The sequence below is a fragment of the Ixodes scapularis genome, unplaced genomic scaffold (genome assembly GCF_016920785.2).
Source record: "Ixodes scapularis isolate PalLabHiFi unplaced genomic scaffold, ASM1692078v2 PGA_scaffold13__105_contigs__length_92229423, whole genome shotgun sequence".
NCBI classification, from domain to species: domain Eukaryota; kingdom Metazoa; phylum Arthropoda; class Arachnida; order Ixodida; family Ixodidae; genus Ixodes; species Ixodes scapularis.
The window spans coordinates 77,128,176-77,154,864 of record NW_024609839.1 but is presented as its reverse complement, the minus strand read 5'-3'; the positions used below and the strand labels follow the sequence as shown (position 1 = coordinate 77,154,864).

The 26,689-nt window shown below is 47.7% G+C and overlaps 1 protein-coding gene across 1 annotated transcript in view; it reads right to left on the bottom strand.

Annotated features, from left to right (window-relative positions):
- Window positions 1-26,689, bottom strand: part of LOC8050740 (ubiquitin carboxyl-terminal hydrolase 35) — a 33,006-nt gene that overhangs the window by 1,340 nt on the left and 4,977 nt on the right. The window contains exons 5-14 of the mRNA XM_029984312.3: window positions 26,330-26,455; window positions 25,289-25,399; window positions 21,876-22,103; window positions 20,419-20,520; window positions 19,261-19,410; window positions 18,275-18,474; window positions 5,870-5,963; window positions 3,940-4,415; window positions 2,107-2,392; window positions 457-735 (exon numbers count right to left, since the gene is read on the bottom strand). Of these exons, the coding sequence (XP_029840172.3) occupies window positions 457-735; window positions 2,107-2,392; window positions 3,940-4,415; window positions 5,870-5,963; window positions 18,275-18,474; window positions 19,261-19,410; window positions 20,419-20,520; window positions 21,876-22,103; window positions 25,289-25,399; window positions 26,330-26,455 (2,052 nt within the window). The remainder of the gene's footprint in view (window positions 1-456; window positions 736-2,106; window positions 2,393-3,939; window positions 4,416-5,869; window positions 5,964-18,274; window positions 18,475-19,260; window positions 19,411-20,418; window positions 20,521-21,875; window positions 22,104-25,288; window positions 25,400-26,329; window positions 26,456-26,689) is intronic.

The window sequence follows — 26,689 nt, the reverse complement described above, 5'->3', positions numbered from 1 at the left end:
AGGGAAGAAGCATGACAGCTCTGCAGAGTAGGACAAGTCCTGCAAAAAAGCCCGTGTGATAAACAAACTAAATATAACAATTTTTTTAGAGCGAAGGTCGGATTTCTGGAATTTTTTCGTGTGGTTGTCCTCACGGAAAAATCTTCTACAGCGATTGAAGCAAGTGCATATCAGACATACAACATGCAGCACAGCATTTGTTTCAATAAAGAACAAGCACCAAACAAGCATCCAAACCAGACAATTGGTGACAAGGCACTCTGATAACAACGCGAAGCACGTAGCGCTCACAAAATACTTTTCCTAGTAAAGATTACTGTTGCATTTTTGTTTTACAAATCAACCTGATTATCGAGAAGACATAGACATAACGAGCACGAATATGCGGTGCTAAAAACAGAGCATTAAAAATAAAACAAAGACCGAAAGTGGCACGCCAACGTCTGCCAAACTCACCTCCAAGTACTTGGTGTTGTCGAGCTCGACGAGGCTCCTGAGGGAAACATGGACGTCGTCGGACGTCGGGGCCGCCTCCTGATAGGCCAGGGACGAGTTGACGTGCTTGTAGAAGAGCACGTAGGCGGTGTCCTTGGGGAAACGGCGGGTCAGCGTCTCGAAGGTAGCGTAGGAGGCGTTGGAGACCCGGCTGTCGTTGAACAGGTACCACTTCTTCGACAGGGGATCGAGGTCGCTGGTGCTCGCCCGGTAGGCGGACTTCCGCGGGGACAGCGATTCCTGAGGCAGAAAGATACGTCCGTCTCGATGAGGGACGGCGTTGCTCTGGTCCCCGACGGCGGGACACCAAGCGCCTGTCGCCCGCGACGTGACACGTCGTGTGTCACGTTGTTGATTAACGCCGTGACACTGTGCTGGTTACAACACGACTAATTGCTGACCGGTCGCATGACGTGCCCTGCCACGGGGTGTGCGCGATTACACAAACAAACAAATTTCTGGGAGCAGGAGATTCTGTTGCGAAGCTTTCCATGCTTTAATACGGCTGTGACGCTGCGCCCCAAAGAAAGGAGTGCTGTGGGGCGTAATGGGGACGTACGTTGTTCCGGGGAATATGGCTTAAAGAGTCGCGTCGAAATTGCTTCAGCATGCAGCGGCACAACGGGGGTTCTGAAGGCGGACTGACGTGCCCCCCCCCCCCCCTGCCACTTCCCTACCAAAACTCGAACCCTGCTTTTTAGTTTCGTGAGTAGCGAGTTTTCTCGAGGTAAGAATTCTGATAGTACTACTAATGTAACAATGTCCTGCAGACACAAAAAACTAGGAGTTTCAAGGGTGACTTTAATCTAACGAACTACTGCCCTGTTGTAAACCATTAGTTGGAGTTTCTATCTTGAAAACTTTGCCCAAACCAGCACAAAAGCAAGCTAAAAAAATATAGTTTTAAGGTTTTAAAGTGTGGAACTACTGAAAAAGCAACATGCCACAAGGCCAAGCAAATTAAAAAAGTTTGTCTGGCTTAAACATTTTGTCAAGCGCAACGAAGGAGTGCTTGACGGGGTTTAAAACTAGCAAAACTTTGTATTGAAATTTAGCAGAGGTAGTATTTCCATGCTAATTTAGGGAGGAATCACTGGCATTAACAGCTTTGCTTCGCAAACATAGTCCGTGGAGCATTTCGACACAGAGTCACCGCCTTAACACGAGCTTGTGGTCATCAACATCCGTGATGCTTGCGTGTTTCGGCAAGTGCATTTCGCTCGCTTGTCGAGGCAACAGACATCGTGCCCGCCTCCCGGACTTCAAGCATGCAGACTCCAGAACTGTCTACAGGAGTCACGGCTGTCCAGATAGGCAAGCCTACGAGCTCTATGGGGAAACAAACCCTTTCCAAAACTCTGTCAAGCAACCTTGGCGGTCACCCTTTCTTGGGCCCGAAGTGTGCGATTGGATCCGAGTCCTTGCCGAATGCCAACGGGGGGCTCGTTTTTAATGCGAGCAGGGCCGAGCTTACGTTGAACGGCAGCGCAACCCACGTGTCCAACACATGCTCTAAGTATGCACTCAAACAATGGCGGACTCGGATGACTTGCACAGCAGCTGCTAGACGGCGCACACTTTCGAAAAAGCTGTACGGCGCCGCTTCCTCACCTGGCTGGAGTGTCGCGCGTAAGTGTAGTAGTGGCCCCGATCCGCCGAAGTCCCCGAGTGGACCACCACGGCGTAGAGGGCGTAGGCCGCCCTTTCCGCCAAGCCACAGTTTTCGGGTAGCACCAGGAGTTTGGGGTAGGCCACGTTGTGCAGAATCTTCGAGCGCGTCCGCGTGGCGTTGTCGTACGAGAAACGCATCAGGGTCAGGATGAGGTGTCTGGGAGGTTCGGCGAGCGCCACCGTTCGCCGGGCGTCCCTCAGTGCGCCGCAGGCATTGCAGTGGTACCTGGGTGAATGGCTAGTCAATCGATCGGCCAAACAGCTGCGCCGTTAGTCTATGATGGGCACATGAACCGACATGCCGTGCACCAATAACCCCGACGATGAAACAGCTAGTGTGGGTGACAACCAAGGTGAAAATCGGTCTACCAACAATTGGAGTATGCAACTGGTCCCAGCTGGATCCAACTGGAAATGAGACAATCCAGCTGGCTCCGGCTAAGACCAGTTTCACGATCCGGCTGTAACTGGACTGATTTTTAAAGAAATAACTTTACGGGTCACACTTTTTCGGGGATTTCGGTGTTTGCATTTATTGTTGTTTGCCGTCGCAGCGGAGATGAAAAACCCTTCTCATCCCTCATTGCGCGAGGAGAGAAGTCACGTGTTGCCATTGTCTGCGCTGCGCAAAGAGGGAAGAGCCCCAACGACCGCCAATAATGGTGCGACAACGAGAAAGCGTCAGCACAGCATCTTCCTCATCCCCTGCTAACAATAACTTCAAGACAGATGTTTTCAAACATTACTCACATTATATGAACTCCTACTTTGGCAGTATCTAGTTGCTACGCTAATGTTGAAGGGTTTTAGAAACTTGCACTGCATTCTATTTGACTATAACTATAACGCCCCTACTTCTCGAGCCCAACTTGAAACATAAAGTACGGTCTGCCAAAACCTGTTACTTTGCAGCCGTATTCCCTGTTAGAGCTTCACCTCGTTTACCTGCATGCGCCCTCTCTTCGCTCAATGCTTAACGCCAACACTACCTCCCCCTTTCTTCACTACTCAACAACACTGTGAAAACCTGTGCCTCCTTTGCGTTGTCACTGCAGAACACTCTCCCTAATGGAGGCGCTGCACCAAGGCCACACTTCGTCCCAGGGGTGAGCAAGGAGGGAACGGCTAGCCTCCGCAGCTTGCAACCGGCGTCGCGCCTCCGCTGGCCATCAACGAGATGCCGCCTGTGCTGCCCATACGCGGCGACGTGAGGATTCGAGTTACAACAGCGCAAAACAGAGGTGCTTGCAAGGCGACATTGACATGTGCATCCAGTGTTTCACCTTGCCCACTTACTTTACTGATCACAAAGCAATTGTGGCAGTTGTTGGTGTCATTCAGAACGCCAACCATGACGGGAATGTACATTAACAACTCCGCACCTTTGTCCTCAGGTACGTGACGACACCGTTTTGCCTGCATTGAGCGAACGTGCTAAAGCTATCGCCTTTACTTTTTCGCACATTGTGGGCAAAAAAGACACCGCAAATGAAATAAGTGCATACCCAATCCAATTAATCAATCAGTAAGCCAGGACCTATTCAATAATAGAACTAAGTAACAAGTCAATAATCAATCATTTAGTAAGAAACGACCATCCCCATAATCAATAAGACGTCCTACACCAAATTCATATCCAATCCCATAAAAAAGAAATGTGTCACCAATCAACGAGCCAGAACCAACTCAGCAGAAAACCCAAGTGACAAACACATAAACCAATCAACCAATCAATCATAAAGCAATAAAATCAATCGGTACGGCGCTCCTCACTTGTTGTCTCCCTCCATGCTCTCCGGCTCAAAGTAACTCTCCAGCAGGTCCTCCACCGAGAGCGGCCTCGGTGGCGCCGCCGCCTCCTCGCCACCGCCCTCCTTGCTCGCCAGCCTCCTCTGACCCGACTTGGCGTCCGCGCCGCCGCCGTCCTTGGTCACCGACCCCTCCGGAAACGCCAGGTGGAGGTCCATGATGGCTTCCTCGTTGACGCTGTCGCGACCGCATGTCAGGCAGTGGTACGTCGTCTTCACTGAACCCCCGAACACCTCCTCGACGAGAGTCCGACCGGCGGCGGCGGAGGCGCCGCCACTTTTGGGGTCAGCGGCGGGCCGCCACAAACGGTGAGCCCTGTGCTCTTCATGCAGAGAGTCGACGAGGAACCTCAGGAACTCCGAGCAGTCCTGTTGCTCGCCCCACTCGAACCACGACGGCCTCGACTTGCTCAGGAAGCTCTCGGGAGACACGGCGGGGCGCTGCACGTGAGGCACGGTCAAATTTTTTTAAGGTCGCGTGTCGTTTATGGGGTTGGCTCTTAAGCTGCAGTTAAACTGCTCGTACAGCGTTCAAGAGGCACGGCATTCGCTGCCGGCACAATGACGGAAGGATCTGCAACTATGTCTCAAGCGTGTTCGAAGCATGTCTGCTTCGTGCTTCGAACATGTCTGCAGACGGCTTTTGTCCGACCAATGTGACAGGGCTGTCACGCAAGAAACGGGTGGAAGCGCTGCGCCAATTGTGCTATTGCGCACCAATCCACTTTCTTTGCGCCATCCTGCTTCTAAATGCAAATGTTGCGCCGAAACTAGCCAGAAAAAAAAAATTTTAACCTATATTTATTGGAGTATTCTTTACTGGCCACGGTGGTTTACTGTGTTATGTTCGTATAGATAATTCTGGAGCTATGTTATGGTACCACCATATGGATGTGGTTGTGTCAACAGCGTGTAGGTGTTCGATCTCCGAAAACGGGACACGCATAGGTGGCTTTGTCAGAGGTACTGAGGCATCAGTTCGTCCTTTACTTACTTTTTTTTTTTTTTTTTTTTTTTTTACAGTGGCGTTGAGCACGGCTGCATATGTTCGAAATACCGCATGCATTAAATCGCATTAAATTTGTAGCGTCCACAATCTGCGGGGTATCCGTTGCCGTGACATGCAAATTCCTAACTTGTTTCCGCATTTTAATATTTATTTTTTCTACGATCTACGCGTGAGGTAACAGTTCCCGTGACACCTGAGTTTGTAGCGGGCTCTTCCATGGTAGTATATTGCACTGTGAAGCGCGAATGCGCTTCATCCACGTTCTGCTGCTGTATCCATGACAAGGGAGTTCATAGCGAATTCCCGCATACTTATCGCACTGTGGAACGCGAATTTGCCATGTCAGATCTGTGGTATCAATAATGAAAAGAAAGCAAGTGTGCAGGCGAGCTGGTGAGGGAAAAAATAGAAGACATTGAAGTCTAAGAGTTCTCGTTTCACGTTACTTGTAGTGTCCACCCCCCCCCCCCCCCCACACACACACACACACACACACAAACAATTTATCTTTTGATTTTGGATGGGTGTTTTTTCAGGACTCTTTTGCATATAAACATAACTAAGCCTGCTGGCATATGTTCACCTATCATCTGATCTTTGGGGAAAGCGATAACTACTCTTAAAAAAATTAAACAAACATTTAGATTTTTTTTTTTTTTTCCGCATGCTTAGGGTGTTTTTTGTTTGTTTTTTCCCCCGAGACCGTTTTTGTGCTCATCCGTGTCATAAACGTAACAATAACTCTCCGACAAGGGCTTAATTCCTACACGATGCACCTCTCTTAAAATGAAAATAGCACTACCCCGTGTGTTAGCGACAAAGACAAGACGAAGGAAAAACGGAACCAGACAGCTTTGTTCGTTTCAACAAATGTGCGTCTGCCTACCTGCGACAACATCAGGAAAGCGAAAAGTTCCTGTAGCCTCTTCAAGTTTGTTCCTGCTGGAATGCTGTTGGTTTGGAGAAGCTCGTTTCGTAACCTGAAAGAGCAGACAAGAGCATGTCTTGCAGAAAACAGTTTTGGCAGCGAGGAGAGCTGCAGCCTGCAACGTTACTACATCTCCGCAGATTTTTTGGGTCACCTTCAAAGCAGGTTTTTAAAGTTCTAGCCCACGAGTCTCAGGTTAAACCCACAGCCCGGGCGATGCCGAAATTGGGCAGTCAGATCTAGCGCCGGTCAGGACGCACCGCTGGTCGCAAACAGACTGCACACTTGAGCAAACGTAATGTCCGTCGCCTGCAAACCCAGTCGTGTTTGCATACCCAAAACTACAAACTCCACACATATTACCATGATATAAGTAGGGTTCCGCGTTTTCGGTTTTTATTTTTTCAAAATTCGGCGTACTTTTTTTGGTGTTTATTTTAAGATTAAATTTTAGTTTTTTTTTCGGTGTATATTTATGCCCACAAAAGTTTACCGTTTTTTTTTTTGGTGAATATGAAATAAACACACACTGTCGGACACCGAATCGGATGATCCTTGTAAGTTTGATATTCGTGATCCCTCAAGGAATAACGGCACAAATACATTGAAAAAAAACAGAAAAACATTGACACTTTATGTGGGAAATGTGTGTCACTGTAAAACAAAAACACAGAAGTAAAAACAAGTCAGTGCCCCAAAAACATGGAACCTCACCTTCTGTACATCAGGATTACGTGATAGTTTATATACCGTAAAATACCGCGTAATCGCCCCCCCTCGTGTAAGCGCCCCCTCCCTTTTTCCGCACATTTCGCATTTCCGTAAACTACCAAGTAAGCGCCCCCCCCCCCCCTCCCCCTCCCCCCTTTTTCCGCTGCCGGTGGCCCCGAAAAAAGTTTCGTTCTGGAAGTTTTGTTTTTATGTGTAGCCAGGGATCCAATCCAATCCAAAAGTAAACGTGAACCACGTGAACCTTTTGTTCGCCTTTTTGTTGTTTGACGGCGCCGGAACCAGTCGCGTTACTGCGTGCACTATGCACTCGTACACTGTGCAAAAGAAGATAGAGGTCGTCCAGTGGCACAGGCTGAATGGCAAGAACGTGCATTGGACATCGCGTCAGTTCAAGCTTGATCGCAAGAGAATCCGCGAATGGGACAAGGAGTATGAAGTGCTTCTTCAAGAGAACTTCGGAAAGTCGAAGTTACGACGCAAGTTGGGAAACGGAGCCCCCGTTTTCAGCGAGAAAGTGGACGACGCGCTTTTTGAATTTTTTTGAGTGCGAAAGAAGTGCTGGACTTCTTTGTCAGCGATGTCAGCGATCGGCTCGCTGACATCGGCGTTGTGGTCCCGGAAGACCGCGACGAGCTGAGGGATGAGTGTGCGGACCTGCTTTTTGGGTCAGATTCTGAGGAATCCTTCGATGGTTTCGACAGCGAATAAAAGGATAAAGTTCGCAAGGAAACTGTCTACGGAAATCATTTTTGCTAAGACTGCAGTCTAGATTGCGTACTTTTAGTGGCTGCCATTTTCTTTATCCGCCATCTTGAATATTGGTGCGGAACCAAGGAAGGGCCCCCCCATATTTTGGTTGAATTATCTCTTGAGTTGGGGGGGGCGCTTTCTCGGTATTTTACGGTAGTAAACACATATGTACTTTCTCAGGTTCTCGTTGACCCACGCTCATTCTTCCCTGTTAACGCTGGGCTTCGAAAATGCCCTCTTAACGTTAACACTGGACACTGGCAGGCTGAGGAGATAAAGCACTGCCTGATCCAAAATCGGCCAATCAACCAAATGTGACTATCAAAAGAGACACGGTGCGACGTTTTGAAGCACAACATATTTTGTGTACTCACTAAATTCTGGCTGCAGATCTTGCATGAAGCTAAAAACCTTATACAAGCCCACACCCGATCACAAAAAGGACACAGATGTCCTGCGAAGGACGACCCAAGATCTCTTTTTGCATGTTGAACCTTGGAAGGGGTTGATCACGAAGAGGTCACACAATGTCCAACCTTGCAACGCCTTCTCTCTCCTCACCCGCCCCCCCCCCCCTCCACCCTCCCCACGCCCATTTCGACACGACCCTAAAAAACTGACCATTTTCGGTTAAAACAGAATTTTAGAGAATGGATTCGGCTTACTTTTATCGGGTTAAACCGAAAACGCCGAACCTAAAAACTGACCTTTTTCGGTTAAAACCAAATTTCCAAAAATAGATTCGGCGTACTTTTATCGGTTTAAACCGAAAACTCCGAACCCTAGATATAAGGCACGCGTAGTATTTTACGGCGTTCCGAAATCTTTTTTTAATTTAGATGCGTTTCTGAGCTTCGGTTTTCATCGGAATGCATCTTTGCATCAACAATCCCGCCCCCGTGGCCAAAAACGTAACGCATCGTACGTAAAGGCACATCTTCACGCTGGTACCGACGTCAAAAAGGAAAAATCGTGTTGCAGTCCGGAGGCTTTCTTATCTAGCCTCTTCTACGTACGATGCCTGGCGGCGTACATAGGTTGCGCGTTTTGGCCGCGGGGAGCCGGACTACTGGCGCAAAGATGCGCTCCGATAAGAGACCGAAACCTAGAAATGCATCCAAATTAAAAGTTTTTTTCGGAACACCGTAAAATGCTAACCTCTGGCACAAACCACTACGGCAGCAACCTTTTTTTTTGCGCAAAGCATAGTTTTCGCAGGAGCAATTCGGTCCACCTTTCCGAAAACACCCGGTATTTAAACTTAACACATGTAACGCCCTGAGCACATCACTCACTCCCAACGCTTACTATGACCCTAGTTCATGATTTTCTCATAGAAAACTACCCATAAAACACATTCTGTGTTTAGGGGGGATGCAAGTCGAAAACCGGCAATATTTTACAAAAAATATGTACAGGGTGCGGCCGTAAAAACTTTCACATTTGGCACGCCTAGCAAAAATCGAATTTTAAACGTACATACCTGAAAGTGGGCACACGAACGTCGTTTATTCCAAAGTTTTCTGCCTATTTTTTTCAGACGTCACCTCGGGAGTAGCGAATTATTAGAAAGATAACAAAAATGGCAGACGTGCATTTCCTATGGCCTATACTCGCCCGTTCGCCGTCTGCTATCTGGTTCGCGACGCCGCTCCCAGGTGGCGCACTGAACGGAAAAAGCGCGGGAGACGCCGCACGAAACGCTGTTGTCGGGCGAGATAATCGCGATAAAAAGTGTTTTTACCGAAATATGTGAACGATTATGCCCTCTTACTTGAAATTTAGAAACTGGCGGACGCCCTCGTTTAATAAAAATATCTTCCAAAGCAGACGAACGTGTGTCATCCTTTGTCGTCTGCTTATCTGTCGACGGGTTCGTTCCCGGTGAAAGCTCAACTTTGGAATCAAGAGTGCCGCTGCTGAGGCATCTTGATTGTTCCTATTTATTGTTTTTGTTGCACTATCTTCTGCAGTTAATATCAAAAGATTTTCCGCGCCGCCCTGTGATGCCGCAATACTCGGCAAGTGAGTGTGCCCAGGCAGTCAAGTGGTACGTGGAGCGGAACTCGGTGACCACAGCACAACGGAACTTTCGCACTGCATTTCATAAACGCCCGCCTTTACGCCTGACTATTTTGACTTGGGCGGATCGTTTTGTGAGTGGAGAAGACTTTAAAAAGAAGAATACAGTCAGTGAACGTGAGAGCCTGCTGAAAAATGAGGAGCTCATTGAAGCGGTGCTTGCTGTCTTTGAGAGCGACCCGCAATTGTCAACAAGACGAGCAGCCAGGTTGTTTGGAATTTCGGAAAAAAGCGTACGACGGATCCTTCAGAAAAATAATTTGCGCCCGTACAAGATGCAAGTTGTCAAAGCTCTGCACGACGGCGACAACGTCCGACCTTTAGAATTTTGCAAGGCGGAGTTGTTGCGAATTAAGAGCAACCCGGGGCACCTGCAATTTCTTTTATTTAGAGACGAAGAAAACTTTCACCTAGATGGACGTGTGAACCGCCAGAACAGCAGGATATGGGCTCGCGATAACCTTCATGCCGTGGACGAAAGGCATCTCCATTCACCGAAGGTGACAGTGTGGAGTGGGATTTGGCGTGAAGGCATAGTGGGTCCCTCTTTTTTCGATGGCACCGTTAAAGCAGATGTCTACTTGGACATGCTGAAAACGGAAACGCTCCCTGAGCTTGAAAGCTGCCACATGACAAAAAACTGTATATTCATGCAGGATGGGGCGGCTCCCCATTACGCAAAGAGTGTGAGGGCATGGCTCAATAACACGTTCCCTTGGCGGTGGTTGGGTCGGGGATCAGATTATATGGACTGGCCTCCACGATCCCCCGACTTAAATATGTGCGACTTTTTTCGTATGGGGATTTATAAAAGGGCTTGTCTCCAAGAAGAGGATCCCCAGCATCGAAGAGCTGAAAGAAAAAATTGAGGGCGCGTTCCTCGAGATCGACGATGGGATGCGCGAAAGGGCTTTCCTGGCGTACGAAGCTCGACTTCGGCTTTGCGTGTCTGTAAACGGCGGGCACATCGAATCGGCCGAACCCTAGTCGTTTAAAGGGCCGCTGCAGCATCAAAATTATTTCAAATCGCCGTGACAGAAGAGGCGTATCAGTTTCCCTCCTACTTTCTCTCGTGCTGCTTGCCGCACTCGGAGAGCAAAGTAGAGGCTGCTGATAGAGGTACCAATGGGAAACCAGCAAAAAGACGACTATTTCTCTCAAATACCAGCCATTTTATCACCGGACCACCGAAATGACTCCAGCGCCGTAAATATTGCTCCAATTAATATGATTTCTTTTCTTTCTTACAAATATGTCTTACGACATATGTGATAATTATACCCAAGCTGTATGAAAAATAATTACTTTATGTGTTACAGTGGCCCTGTAAAAATCAGAATAAAATGATAACTCAAAACGAACTTGTCTGCAACGGCAGCAGCACCACTTCCTATTCCAGGCTGTAAATAAATGATCTCGTCGCATCATGGTGTCTTCTTGCTTGCATGACGACCTGTCAAAACTTGACTTGAAACAGGTAATTTCAACAATCGTTCATATATTTCGTTCAAATCACTTTTTATCGCGATTATCTCGCCCGACATCAGCCTTTCGTGCGGCGTTTCCCGCGTTTTTGCGTTCAGTGCGCCACCTGGGAGCGGCGTCGCGAACCGGATAGCAGACGGCGAACGGGCGGGTATAGGCCATAGGAAATGCACGTCTGCCATTTTTGCTATCTTTCTAATAATTCACTAGTCCCGAGTTGACGTCTGAAAAAAATAGGCAAAAAACTTTGGAATAAACAACGTTTGTGTGCCCAATTTAAGGTATGTGTGTTTGAAATTCAATTTTTGCTAGGCGTGCCAAATGTGAAAGTTTTTACGGCCGCACCCTGTATATGGATTTTATTGTCTTTTACTATTTCTAAATCTTTATATTTCATGTATAAAAATAATTAGTGCCAGTTATGATCGCCAAATTAGTCAAATCCGTATTTAAAGACCTCCAGGCAACCCAGAACGTCCCATACTCGAGCCATTTTTCTCTGCGTGGTTCTTCAAGTTGCGACGACGCCCGCCATCGGATTTATGCTGACAAGTAGGCCTAGCCATCTCCGCTCCATTGCAGTCTTCTGTAGCTTCAATGGACTTCTTGGCGAATATGTGCTGCCACCTAGACACGCGACTGGGTTCGAGGCTAAGTGGCGAGAAAGCAACGCGCGCGCAAGGCCTCTTTCACCCGTTCCACACCCAAAACGTCAGCTACATCCTGTTCACCCATTGAGGCGCTGTGACCTAGATACGGCTGCCCCAAACTTGCCTTTGCCCCTATCGTGTGTAATCTTCTGCTCCGAAGTCAACAAAACGAAACCATCTTCCCTCTCTGCTCCGCCAGTAGGAAGAGGGAGAGGGTACTGGATTCATTTACTCTCGAATTGATGTTTCTGCAAAAGGTCCATTGCTCACGGAAGGCTACTAAAAAAAGACCCTACCAAGAAAAAAAAAAAAAAAAAATTTCTTAAAAAAATGTTGATTTTGAAAAATGCCATATTTACATCTGCCAACATCTAGAGAGTATTCCCAGAAAGCTTAATTAGTTTACACTTCATAGCTATTTTTTATAAATTATTTTCGGTCCACCGATGCTAAAAAAAAAGTAGAGGTTCGAGCACTTAAAACGCTTTTTTATCAGTTCAACGTTTTGGCGAAAATTTCACTTAATAAATCTACTGTTTCAATACGGAACAAACAAGACTTAATTTTTGCAGCTCATATACCAAAATGCTATGGAGCCGGTCACTATGACCTTAGATATTGCATTTCCATGTTATTGTACTATAATGAAAAATTGTAATTTGCAAACCACGGCAAATGTAAAAAAAAAAATTTTTCAGAAGTATCTTTTTATTTGGAAATGCCAATTTTTTAATTTCTTTTTAGGGTAACTGGCAACAGGTATTCCAGTATGCATTCCCACAGAAAATAATCTGGTTGTCAACACCATTTCTCAACGATAAATTCCCTGAGCAGATTCTATGCACAGCTATGCTTTACTTTGGTCTAGGGGTATACCGTTGTACCTCGTAAGATTGGTTCACAGGGCTGAAACTTTGCATGCCCTCCTTCTATATGGCTACTGTTATGTCCGGCATAACATGGAAAAAGAAGAAGACGCGCCTCGTCTTCTTCTGCGACATCAGACAGTGCACGTGCCTGCGCATGCAGGGACATTCGGTCACGCCGCCATCACGATCGCAGAGTAAAGCTACTCGTTGTGCTTTCCGTAAGCGACTCCTGATTACTCAGCACGTAACATTGGCGACGAAGGCGGACCAGAACCGCAAAAGGGAAGACTTGCATCGTTTGAACGATGTCAGCGCTGCAAGGCAAGGTCGAAGAGTTCGACGGTACTGCGTGGTCGGCCTGGGCGGAGCGCTTGGACTTCTACTTCCAGGCGAACGATGTGCAAGACGCCGGAAAGAAGAGGGCGCTACTGCTGACTTTATGCGGCGCAGAGACCTACAACACAGTTCGAGCGCTAGTTGCACCCCACAAGCCAGGAGAAGTTTCTTTCAACGAAATTATGTCCTTGCTAGGGGACCATTACGATCCAAGACCATCCGAACTCTTCTGTCGAAGCAAATTTCAGAGGCGTGATCAACATCCAGGGGAGTCAATTGCTTGCTACGTGGCAGCACTTAAGAAATTGGCAACTGACTGTAACTTTGGCGTGTTGACGACAGCTACATCGCCAACGACGACAGCGGGTTCGTCGAGTGCCGGCGGCACAGCGTCAGCGGGGTCGTCGAGCTCCGGAGGCATATTGGCTTCCAATCCAACGATGCTGCCGCTGGACGTGATGCTTCGTGACCGCTTCGTCTGCGGAGTTCAAGATGAGCGTATTCAACAACGTCTTTTTGCAGAACAAAAACTCACATTCAAGCAAGCTTACGATATTGCCATCAGACTTGAGAGTGCAGTGCAACAACAACAGGAGCTGAAACTCCCCAAACCAGACCTCAACAAAATGTGTAGAACTACGAACCGGGCAGCCACCACTTCCAGTGGTCAGCCGGAGACGCCGTGTTACCGCTGCAATGAGCAACACAGCGCACAAACCTGTCGATTTCGCAAAACATCGTGCCGATTTTGCAGAAAGACGGGTCACATTGAGAAGGCTTGCCGAATGAAGGCTCGATCCGGAGCTGCACAACGCTCGACCAACCTGGTGAGCGATGACCAAAACGAGACTGATCAGTCAGTAAGTGATTTTGACATGCAGGAACTTAACGCTGTTCGTGCCAGCGTCGTGGTTCCCAAGTACCTCATAACGCTTAAAGTAGAAGGAAGAGCACTAGAATTTGAAGTTGACTCTGGTGCAGCAGTCACGGTCATCAGCCAAGAGACCTACAGGCGAACATGGCCAAACAAGCCACCTCCGTTACAGAAAGAGGATATGACGCTGCAGACGTGGACCGGTGAAGGACTCCGAGTTCTCGGTTCAGCGCAGGTACACGTAAAGCATAAGTCTAAGGACTATATCCTGCCACTCCTAGTCACAACTGGAACAGGATGCAACCTGATGGGACGCAACTGGTTTTCAGCACTGCAGATTCGACTCAGTGGTATTCACCACATTGAGCAAGACCGTACTATCACAACGGTGCTCAGCGCGCACAGTGAGGTCTTCAAGTCTGAGATCACAGGGTACATCGGACCAACGGTACACTTGGAGATGAAAGAAACAGCAACACCCAAGTTCCTTAAAGCCCGACAAGTACCATTTGCACTACGGCCAGTAGTTGAATGCGAGTTGCTAGCATTGCAGAAGCAAGGCATTATAGAGCCGGTTCAACACTCCGCGTGGGCAACGCCTGTCGTGGTTGTCAGGAAGAAAGATGGATCCGTGAGGCTCTGCGGGGATTACCGCAGTACCGTGAACGACGCAGCAAAGCCGGCATCCTACCCGCTCCCGACACCGACGGAGGCTCTATCAAACCTTCAAGGAGGAACTATCTTTTCGACCCTTGATCTCGCGCAAGCGTATCAGCAGCTGCGAGTAACGGATACGACCGCCGAAATACTGACGATCAACACGATCAAGGGGCTCTACAGAGTGAAGCGACTACCTTTCGGAATCGCGGCCGCCCCGGCGATATTTCAACGAGTCATGGAAACCACACTCGCGGCCATTCCGGGAGTTAGCGTTTACCTTGACGATATAATCATCAGCGGAACAACTCCAAGTGAGCACGCGCGTCGGCTGGATGAGGTACTCTCACGACTGGAAAAGGCAGGGCTGAAGCTCAAGCAAAGCAAGTGCTTCTTCGGCGTGAAGGAGGTCAAATTCTTAGGTCACCGCATAAACGCCGAAGGAATTCATCCAACCCAGGACAAGATCCAAGCAGTAGTCGAAGCCCCAGAACCAGAGAACAAGACGCAGTTACAGTCCTTTTTAGGCCTCCTGGCGTTTTACGACAGGTTTTTAAAGGATCGCGCGACAATCGCGAAGGAACTGTACGAACTACTTGAACAGAACAAAGAGTGGAGGTGGGAAGAAACACACCGAAGGGCTTTCAAAAAGCTGAAAGATCTAGTGGCGAACTACACTGTGCTCGCACACTATGATGGAAAACGACCTCTAGTGTTGTCTTGCGACGCCTCACCATATGGAGTGGGAGCCGTACTTGCACAGCAAGATGCTGATGGGCGGGAGGCTCCGATCGCTTTTGCATCCAGAACGCTAGGCAGTGCCGAGCGGAACTATTCGCAACTGGATCGTGAAGGCCTCGCTATCGTGTACGGAGTTCACCACTTCCATCAATACATAGCTGGGAGGTACGTGACCATATTCACAGACCATCAGCCTTTGCTAGGTATCATCGGCTCCAACAAGCCTGTTCCACAAGTATTATCACCAAGGATGACTAGATGGTGCGTGAAACTGGCAGCCTACCACTACGACCTGAAATACAGGCCAGGAAATCGTCACCAGAACGCAGACGCTCTCAGTCGGCTTCCGTTACCACACACAGAAGACGAATTGAATCCACCTGGCGACATCTTGATGTTTGAAGGATTGTCACGGCCTCCTCTGTCAGCGCAACAGGTAGCAGAAGCGACAGCAAAGGACACTGTGCTGGTTGAAGTGTTAGAAGCAATTCAAAAGGGCACTCTTCATCGACTCAAATCACCAGAGTTCGCACCTTACACAAAAAAGGCGGCAGAACTGTCGACACACCGAAATTGTCTGACATGGGGGGCACGCATTGTGATCCCCACGCGGCTGAGGACGGACGCGTTGACGTTGATTCACGCGGGGCACCGCGGAATTATAGCAATGAAGACATGCGCACGGAGCTACCTCTGGTGGCCCGGTATCGACGCAGACATAGAGTCATTCGTCGCAGAATGCACTGCCTGCCAGACCCACCGCAAGACACCACCGAAGGAGCCCATGCCAGTCTGGCACAGACCCTCCCACCCTTGGGATACTATTCACGTGGACTTTGCGGGTCCTGTTGAAGGCCAAGTTTTTCTGGTGGTCGTGGACGCATACACTAAATGGGTGGAAGTCCGAGTGATGCGAAACATGACGTCGGCTGCCGTCATTAGAGAATTGAGGGCTATCTTCGCAACTTTCGGCGTTCCCCGGAAGGTGGTTTCGGACAACGGCACAGCGTTTGTGTCCGACGACATCAAGACCTTCTACCGGAATAACGGTGTAATATCGATCACAAGCGCGCCATACCATCCAGCAACTAACGGCCAGGCTGAACGCATGGTTCAAGAGCTGAAAATGGCACTAGCTAAAAGAGGAAGAGAAGATCTGAATTGTGTGGTTGCCAGATTTTTATTCAAACAACATACAACAATCCATGTGGCAACAGGAAAGACACCTGCTTGGATGCTTTTTGGGAGAGAACTTCCGTCTGCTCTCGAGCGACTAAAGACGCTCAGCCCCGAGACACCTGAAAGCACTGCCACCTTTACAAACCCACGCAAGCTGAATGTAGGCCAAGCAGTGTGGGTTAAAACATTTCCAGACGGTAAAAAGTGGATACCGGGAGTGATCGAACGTCAGCTGGGACATCGCTCTTGGATGATTCGGGTAGAGCAAGGTTCAATTCGCCGGCACACCAACCACATACGGCCGCGAAGAGTGGCATCGCATAATCAACCTCCACAGACAGCTGTGGCACCCGCATGGGACATTAACAGCCGTGATGACCTGGCTCCGCAACCCTCGACAACCATCAGGGACAACAGCACAACTGCTATTCCCGAGGAATCGCTGCCTGTTGTGCCGCCGGCAGAGCCTGACACTTCAGGCACTCGAAGAAGTTCCCGAGACCGGCGACCACCTCAAAGATATGGACATGACGTCTAGTGGGGGGAGGTGTTATGTCCGGCATAACATGGAAAAAGAAGAAGACGCGCCTCGTCTTCTTCTGCGACATCAGACAGTGCACGTGCCTGCGCATGCAGGGACATTCGGTCACGCCGCCATCACGATCGCAGAGTAAAGCTACTCGTTGTGCTTTCCGTAAGCGACTCCTGACATAACACCTACAAACACAACCTGCAAATATCATGCCGATTGAGTGAGCGGTTCAGAAATTGACATTCCCAGGTGGTGTCCCCCCCTAAAAAGACACTGACACCCCCCAAAAATTGTTTTTTTTTTAATTTTTTGCTAGGCAATTCATTATGGTATCAGAAGACTACCCAATCAATATTTTGCTACATCGTCACATATATTTTTAATAAAGTAAAAAGACGGAACTGCTCGAAACTGAAACCGAAAGTGGACTAGAGTAAGAAGAAATATAGAAAAGGAGAGAGTTGGCAAAAATCACTTAACTGTGCAACTTTTTTTTTTTTTTTAATCAATGTATTTGCAGTTTTTTACAAGCCACAAAAAAATGGGTTTCATATTTCTTTTATATTTTTAATATTGAGCGTGTGCTTTCGATGACCCACGACTTCGATTATATTTGGTGGTTTTTGTCTAAACCTCGGAAAACGGCACATGACCACAGAGAAGAGAATGAGCACGAACCTAATCGGCCAGTTCTTGGTCAGCAGTTTTTGGGCGGAAAGAAAGCGAATTTCGAGCCGCAAATTGTTTTCTAGGCTGTTGGGCTCTCATATGCCACACACAAATAAAAACCTTGGCAAGCAAAAATACCCTGTCAGTGTCCCTTTAACAAAATATTATTTTCCGTGCTGCAAAAGAGTATTGCTACACATCTATGGTAACAATAGAACATGTTTTTCTTTTATGTAATTTTAGGGCTTCTTCACAGTTTGGGCACAAGAATTTCTGTTCTTAATATTGTCTTATCACAACCAAATTTGGCATGCATGTTTGGTTGGAATGTATATATATTTCTTTACATTTATGAAAAATTAAAAAAAATGTATAGAGACTTTTTAGTGTTGTGTCGTTTACCCGCAGTCTCGGGGTTTTTTCAACTATATGTTAGCCCCTTGATATGGCATTTTTGCTATTTTTAATTATTTTAAAATGAAAGCGTCACATACATTATTTTTGCTGTTCATTGCACTCTGTGGTTTAAAAGGAACAAATTAGTTCATTTTTCTAGGCTTTTCGAAGGTGTTGCCATGTCTCACTTGTGCACAAGTCTGCATGTACCTTGCATCGACAACCTATAAAGACAAGCTACATCAAAGCTAAAACCAGATTTATAAAAAAAAAGATTTAGCACCCTAAACTGTGAAAATTTCCTTTCGATATCGTAAACAACAAAAAAATGTGTTTCCTCCGATGCGTGTGCAAGAGGGGAAAGCAGATGTCGCTACCCTCCTATACCTCCTAGCTCTGCCGTCCACTTACCGCGAGGTCATGTAGAGTGCCTGGAGCACGCTGTTGGCGTAGCACGTGTTGCCCAGATTCACGAGTCCCACGAGCTCGTCCTCCCGCCGAGACACTGTCGAGACGTCCCCGACAATGCCCCCCACGTACTTCTGCGGCACGTCCATGCGGTACATCGCCAGAAGGTTCTGCATCTCTTCTTGGCGAGGCGACGGAAACTCCTGCCGATAGCAAACGAGTTTCATTAGAATTGTCTAATATTAATGCAGAATAGTGACCACCACGAGAAGCTCTGTCCGTCTCGAGAGAAAGAAGCAGTGAGGAGGGGGGGACAAGCACGAGCAGAACAAATGAGCCAGGCTCGGTAAACGGTTTCCTTCGAAGCCGGGCGCCCTGTCCCTTAAGAGACCTCAACGTCACCAATAAAGTCAACGGTAATGAGAAGGAACAATTCAAAACACAACAAGGATCTCGTGCCAGAACTTTGAACAGCACAGACACTCCCAAAAACCATGGGCTTTTAGCATATAAGCAGCTCGATAGCTCGAGCGGCATTAGTACCCTTAGCGAACGAAACGGGGGATGCACCGAACGGGAATTGGCGCTAATCGGGTCGCGATAACTGCATCCCGGTAATTTCTCTCTGGATCTGACGCTGCGATGGGATTGGAATGGCGGGAAGGTCCATCGGTTTTCTCGCCTTCGGCACGAGCTTCCCCACCTTCGACGATGCTTCAGTGTTTTGAGAGTCTCGACAAAGCACCACAGAAGGCGACGAGCACGTGCTGGAGACTGGGCATTCGAAAGAAACGCGCTGCCATTCTCCTCATGTCATTGGCTTTAGAGCAAAATCCGCAGCAAAGGATGATACGCGGAAAGAGAATCACTACAATCGCACCCGAAAGGTTGGTTCGACGTCCCCAGTGGGTATTGAATCGGCAAATCGAGCGACAACGTGAAGGGGCGAGAAAGAGAAACGAGGAGAAATACGCTGAAGGGAGGCCTACCTTGAGTGCGTCCAAGACGGGATCGTACAGATCCGGGAAGCCAGAGTGGACGTACATAAGGGTCTGGGACAAACTGGCGACCTCCAGGGCGGCGTCGTCGTTTTTCTCCTTCTTCAGTAACTTCATCAGCTGGGGCACGTCGGGCACAACCTAGGCAGGACGAGAACGGGATTAGACGGTGCCAACTAACGCTTCGAAAGTAGGCGCCGAAGGTACTAAGAGATCGCGTAAAACGTTCCCCAAGATTTAAATTCAGAATTTCTTGGTTTCCTTCTGCTGTCATTGTGACTCCTAATTTCAAGCTGAGCTCTATGTATTTGATTTGTAACGAACTTGAATGCCGGAGAAAGTTGATAAAATATTCTATTCGGTTTGGCCCTGGCATGCCTATGTACTTCTCCAAAACATAACTGTTGTGCTCTTTGGCAGTTTGCTCCACAAACAATAACTAGTTGAGACGTATTGAGCTTTTCCCAATGCGGCAAGAGCTGCGCACTTGCCGAACTAATCATTCTCCTCCCTTTAAGCACCTGACCCCTCTCACTGCCAAGGGTGCGGGCGACGGCGCGATCACATGTTGCAAGATAGATGTACGAATGGTCTAACAAGCTTCCACTCCACTGTCTGCTTAGGGGTGAATGGACGATATGAATGCCCTCAGTGGGTTCAGCTCAAAGTGACCCAAAGTCATCTGTCCCCCCTAACGAAAAATGACAAAAAATTATCTAATAAAAGCACATGGACATGCAGTGGGAAAAGACCTCGTAGAAAAAAAACTGATACTTGTAGCCACTTTTTCTAAGAGAGTTAGCCTTTTTAAAGGCTAGGTCAAAGAAAAACCACCTGGACAGCCCGAGGTAATTCTGGTAGTTTTTTTTTTTTTTTTCAGGGATATTTTTATAGGCGTTCGTTGCCAGCATACCCCAAATAACTATGCCATGCAAACCGCTTTTGAAGAAAAAAAAATTATTGCAAGATCAAACATTCGACGGCGAAAACAAAACCCCAATGCGAAAATCAAGGACAGACTATTTCTGCAAGCTTCACTTTAATTGTTACCAGATACACATAATTTGCAGACAGAAAAAAAAAAAGAATTGCTGGCTGCACACAAGGGAGAGGCACTTGTAAAAACAAGAGGAGATAAAAGAGTCGCACCTTGTGAAAGAGGGAGGGCGAGTGCTGATAGGAGAGCAGCATGAAGGAAAGGACCGGAAACGCACACTTGCGCGTCAGCGGGTGAGTCACTCTGACGAACACCTGCAAAAGTGCAACAGAGACAACACCTTATCAGGCTCCACCATTATCATTGCACGTTCGATCAACGCGTCAGATTCAGGCTCTCCAAAATTATTGCAGACGCCAGCATCAATGTGATGCTGGCGTCGTTTACCCGTGACAGACCCAAATAAACAACGATGTTTAAGGGTTTAGGGACACAACGGTGACAAAGGCCCTAGTGCGCCACCAGCCCACTGGCGTGGTCCACGGCCTTCCACGCGAAGTGTTTCTCTTAACATAAATTAAGGGACGATGTCTAGTTGAATTGTGCCGTTGGTACAATGAGCAGCACAAATCGAATGTTCTCGAAAATCTCTCGGCGACGAACGGTCCACATAATCAGTCACAGATTGGACGCACACACCGCTGCACACGGACTATGCACGATAACATTGGACGCAAGCGTTTTCCCTCTAAATTTAGCGGACAACATTTTCTTGCCAAATTTCATGTCGTGGCTGCGAAATGCATGAAGCATTTCTGCGTTTTTCTGCCGAGCCGTCGTTCTCACTAGCGTGCATTTCGCGGTTCTCCCTGCCACGAACGTCGAGATGCATCGTCGTTGTTGCCTGCGCGTCTTTTGGCCTCTTGCCACAAGTGCGACGCCAGCATGAGGCAACGCCAAGACGCCCGCGTCTGCTGCTTTAAGCCGCACTCTCGTCGAGTTTCGGTGCGTTTGCCGCCCGGAGTCGCTCAGGGATTCACTCACAATGACATAATACGCGGGCCCTTCTTCTAAAGGTGGTATCGACGAATGTATACGGCCGAACCCTCTTAATCGGGCAGTGGTTCGTACCGCCTGGCTGAAGCTGTTAGTTTCCGGAATTGACTCAGATTTAATTTGGAATTAATCGAGAATGACGAAGAATCTTCTATCGCGACGTCGCAGCAACTGCGGCCACCTGGCGGGCACTATTCAAGACTCGTACTCGCTCTTGTTACACGAAAATCCTAAGTATAAAGCAGGCTGTTAATGCTGCAGCATAGCTCTGTGGCAACGAGCCCAGTTCACACGCGGCGGACACGGGTTCAATTCCCGCGAGTGGCAGGCTATCTTTTTTCGAGAAGTTGGTAATATCGCGACCAATGCCCTACACCCCGTTATGCTAACCACAACGTCAACGACTAGGATTACTACTGCAACTACGACGAACACTGGTGTCATTTCCAGTGGTGCAAAGAGCCCGCGTAACAGCTATCGCTGTAAAAAGGTGCAGCGAAGAGTCACCCCGAGACCCCGACACATCAAACGTGAAAACCGCCAACCTCCCGACAAGGCGATCCAAGGAGGAAGGGAACGTGCGAGGACACGTCCCCGAACCCGGCCGACGCACCGACTTGACTTGGGATTCGAAGAGGTCTCGGACGGCGCCGAAGCGCCCCATGGAGAGGAACCCCTGAAGGGCGGCCAGGACCCAGACGTGGACCATCGAGGTGCCGGGCCAGCTGAGGCAGGCCAGCAGCCGCTCCGACGCCAGCACCAGGGGCTCCACGTCGACGCCGCCCGCCAGGCTCCTGCTCAGTGAACTCGTGGCGGCGGGGACCAGGCTGGACGGGAGCAGCTGGGGAACGAGGTCAGCCATTCGATCGGTGAATCGATAGATCAGTCAACCCGTTGGTCCATCTTTAATTCGCTTCTGGGACCGTTTCCTCAAAGCTGGTTAACTTTAACCGCGGCAGAAGGTTAACCGCATTTCCCTACGAGGGGGGCATTTTAGGTCATGTGACCGGCAGAGTAGGGATGGCGGGGAAACATGGCGGTGCCCCTTCAAGCGAGTGTCGCTCGCTTGGAACTAATATGTAGTAGTCGCTGCACTATCTGTCACGTTCGTCAGCAATGAATGGTGCAGGCAGAGGCAGTCCCAGATATTGGTTTTAGGGGAGGGCGAATTCCAGATATTGGTTCAGTGGGTGGGGGGGAGGGGGGGTAGGGGTCGTAATTTAGGCGGTGGGAGCTACAAAAGTCGCAGCGCCCAGAAGATTACGTCGCTGCTGTCACCGCCATGTCACATGATGCCGCCTCAACCAAAAAGACCCCAAAGCGCAGCTAACATTCTCCTCCAGAGAGAAATGAGAAAACCTGAAATAATCTGTGAAGTGTAACTGATGTACATCGTCGAAGTCAACTGGCCACTTCCAGTAAACAAGAGTGCTCCCGCATTCTTCAAATAAATGTAAAAAAAAATAAAAAAAATAAGCAATGTGGTTTTAAAGGACACCCCCCCCCCCCCCCCCCCCCCCCCTCCCTCAAGATTGCCACTGGGTGCAAGAGGCTTTTGCTTTGCCTTACCTCACTTATGGCGAATTCGGGTGGTCAGTCGCCGGCGAGAACGAGCCGGCGGAACCGGCAACCAGAAACGCGCCGGCGGCACACCACGTGACCCTCACCACCCGAACACGAAACGCCAGTCGGTGGCAGTTTACTTCGCCCCTTGCCCGCGCGACACCGCTAGCGAAAGCCTGTCGCGCCTGTCGCCGCCGTCACTGATGTCCCAACGACTTGGATTGACTTTCGTAGCGGCTGCTAAAGTTACTTCAGATCAGTTTCGCTCTTTCGTTCATTTTTTTCTCACTGACCTTCTCTCTCATTTCGGAAGTGACGACACCGGATACAGTCTGGCGCCTACTCGCCCGGCCGTTCGGAGCTCGGGCGGAAAAAGCGCCGGAAAGTTGTCGGTGCTTGCCGGAGAACCACCACCCGAACGGTGCGCGCCGGCCGGGAACTGACCACGCGAACACTATTGCCGGTTTTCCGGCAAAATAAGTTGCCGACGATTGACCACCCGAATTCGCCATTAAATTGCTAAGTATGAGCAACAATCTTGCCCCATTGTCTTGATTCAATCAACCGGACATTGATGGCACACAAAAGCAGACCGCGTACCAAATTCCACTGGAGCCGAAGTACGCCATTTTCATTTTGTGAAGAAGGTTTTATGTACAATTCTTACATGCTGGCCAACCATGCTGCCGATGTGCCATCCGCCTTTTCACTGCTCACTTCTTTGCCATTGTTTCTTACACTGAACTTCGTCGTCCTCTTTCGCACTGGGAAAGAAATTTCAACGAGGCTCGTCTTTACTTCAGACGGCCAATCATCAAATAATTTGCCAAATGCGGGTCGATTCAGTTTTACCTTACCCATTATTTGTACCACGAGCAAAAAAAAAAAGAAAGTATGTCCACAAATGTGTGTTGTGCAGCGTTGCGAAAACCCGGCAGAACATGTAATCGGGTACCCCTATTTCCAAAGGTTTTCCACGAAAGCCACTTATATTCGCTACAACCAGTAGGTGACACAAGCTACCACCCCATAATGAAACACACAAGCTACTGTGCATCCAGCCCTCAACAAACCCGGCTAGGTACATGTATGAACCTAGTAAGGAAGGGCGGTTAACCTTTTGCTGCAAATAAAGTTAACTGGCTTCGAGCGAACGGGCCCGAATGCAACAAACTAATTTAATCAATCAATTAACAATAAGATGATCAATCATCATTTTCTTGTCTCTATACAGTGAGATCTTATTTAATATTTTGATTATATCTGACAGATCTGACAGTCAATCTTTCTTCCTTTGCCCTTATTTATTGCATAATTAATCAATCTTTATCCTTACAGTGTTTATTTATTCAATAAATATTCCAATAAAAATCAATCATTTATTGATAGAATCACCAATCAATCCATCAATCTTTTTTTTTCTTTCCTTATACGGCAAAAGGATTAATCAATCAATAATATGATGATCAATCTTTACTTTCTCATCTTTATTGCACTTGATCCATCTTTATTTCTGCTTTTTTACATCATACAATGAACCATTCAAATGTTAAATAAATAATTCAGACAGTCAATTTCCCTTCTTCTATCTTTTTTTAATTGAGTAATTAATAAATCAACTGATCAATCAATGAATCATTTGCAATCGGAGCGCTTCCCGGCGTTGACGGCACCGCGTCCTGTGAAGAAATAGTGCAACCTGCCTCTGCTGCGTTGCGCGAGGACAGCGTAGCAGATGTTGATGGCACTATTTCTCCACGGGGCGCAGCACCGTCGATGCAGAGAAGTACTCTGATTGCAAACCCAAGCTTAAAAACCCATCGAAGTTGTGCTGTTTTTCAGAAAACTGTAAAATGCAATGCATGCCTTTTATCGCACACCAATTTTTTCATTTTGTGTTTTTTGATGATGCTCAGCAAGTTTCCAAATGAAACCATGCCCTTAAACTCAATATTTACAAAATTAATTATGTGAAAATAATTAACAACTTAATTATCCCAAACTTTAATAATTTTCCCAAATAGACCCCTGGCCTAGAACCAAAATGACACAAGCCTTTTTCTGGTGCGCTGCGTAGTTTTCGCAATATCAAATTTGTCCACCTTTCGTGAAACTCCCCGTATATTAGTGACAATCATATGAATTTGAATCTCTACATTTGTTACAAACATTTTGTGATTTTTCAAGAAAGAATGCAATATTTTCTACAGTACCTTGATGTTACCACTGTTGATATACTGACAGTATCATAAATCAGTCACTCCTGAAATGCTGCCATTCAATAACTACCAGCATTTAATAAAAGCAGCATGTTCATGATTCCAGTCCGCCTACCCAAAAATCACACATCATTCTTTAGGGTGGTCAAGCATTAAAACAGCAGTTGAGAGGAGTAAAGAGGAAGACCACATTTAGTTACTAATATTCGAAAAGAGACAACTATAAGAATGGATGCCTACTTACATCAACAATGGCCGCCAAAGCTGATGAAAACTTCTCATTTTTGCTGGTCAGTATGACCGAGACAGTTTCAAGCGTTCTCCGTAGCGATGGCTCCGAAAGTGTCCACACAGACTGCAAGAAAGGAGTTGGTTAAAACTGGTAAAATGTTGACGATTACCGATTTGTCACAAAAACCTTTTTTCAACACAGCAATAGACAAGGCTGACCTAGTAGCCCAATTTATAGGTTGAAATAAACTATTTTTAGAAAGTTAATGTATTCGTAAATTTCAGCCCCCCATTCTTGGCAAAACACACTTCAGCAGAAGGAAAAAAACATGCACAACATGCTGTGTTTTTTGACCGCTGGTTTTGGCATCACTTTCATTTGCCGTTTTCTCTAACTATTCTGAAGTAAGCGATAATAGATAGTATGCTGGGACAAGTCGACTTCAAAGTATTCCAAAAATTGAGTTAGTTTGAGTAGCTCAGAGAACCACCAGAGCTCTGCTTTAAATACCGAAACATGAAATTACTTCTACAAATGCTTCTTCCCTAAGAAACATTTAAAAACATTCACAAAAGCTGCAACCCTCACAACATGTCAGTAAAGCTTTCTGAGACGCACCAATGTACATTAGTGTAAACTGTGCTACACTGCAGAAGATGCAGATGTGAGCATGTGGGTTAGCCTATAAGTGTTGGAGAAGGAACGCTGTAGGGATAGAAAAGGAGAGGTTGCTAAGAGATGAGAACAAAAAAACAGCATTGTACACCTTGCTGCCAACTGCTCTCTACAACCATGACTTACCCTATACCTTGTAAACAATGATGCACACACTTAGGCAATCCTTGGCACACACTAGTTGTGCATCAATGAAAGGCTCGTACGCACTAAAATGGTTAAACTGGAAAACCGCTACTTTGGGCGGTCGAGAAAATTTGAGAGTTCCAAGGAACCCGTGGAGGTACTCTGGAGTGCACCTGGGTTCCTAGGAAACAAGTCTGAGAGCCCATGCTTTAAGGCGTGCAAGCAAAGACAGACAAGGTGTAGATTAGTCACCTTGAGGAACGTGGACACGCGGTTGATGTCCGTTATGTAAGGCTTGAGGTCTTGCGCTTGGGAAGGACACGGCGAAGCCACGATGCACTGGGTCAGCACTGAACACAGTTTGCCCCGGAATTCCTCCTGCACCACACGACAGAGGTGTCACCACACAGGAGGGAGTCCCCAGTTTAAGAATGGAGGCGTTAAGTCGGGTCAGTTGGTACACGATTACGAAAAGGTGAAACAGCGTTAAAAAGACGGATGACACGAGGAACGGGGCACACATACAAGACACCGACCGTCAACCATTTCTTTCCAAAAGGGACGTAAAAGCAAAGCAAAGAGAAGGGAACCAAAGAGATTCAGACACACACA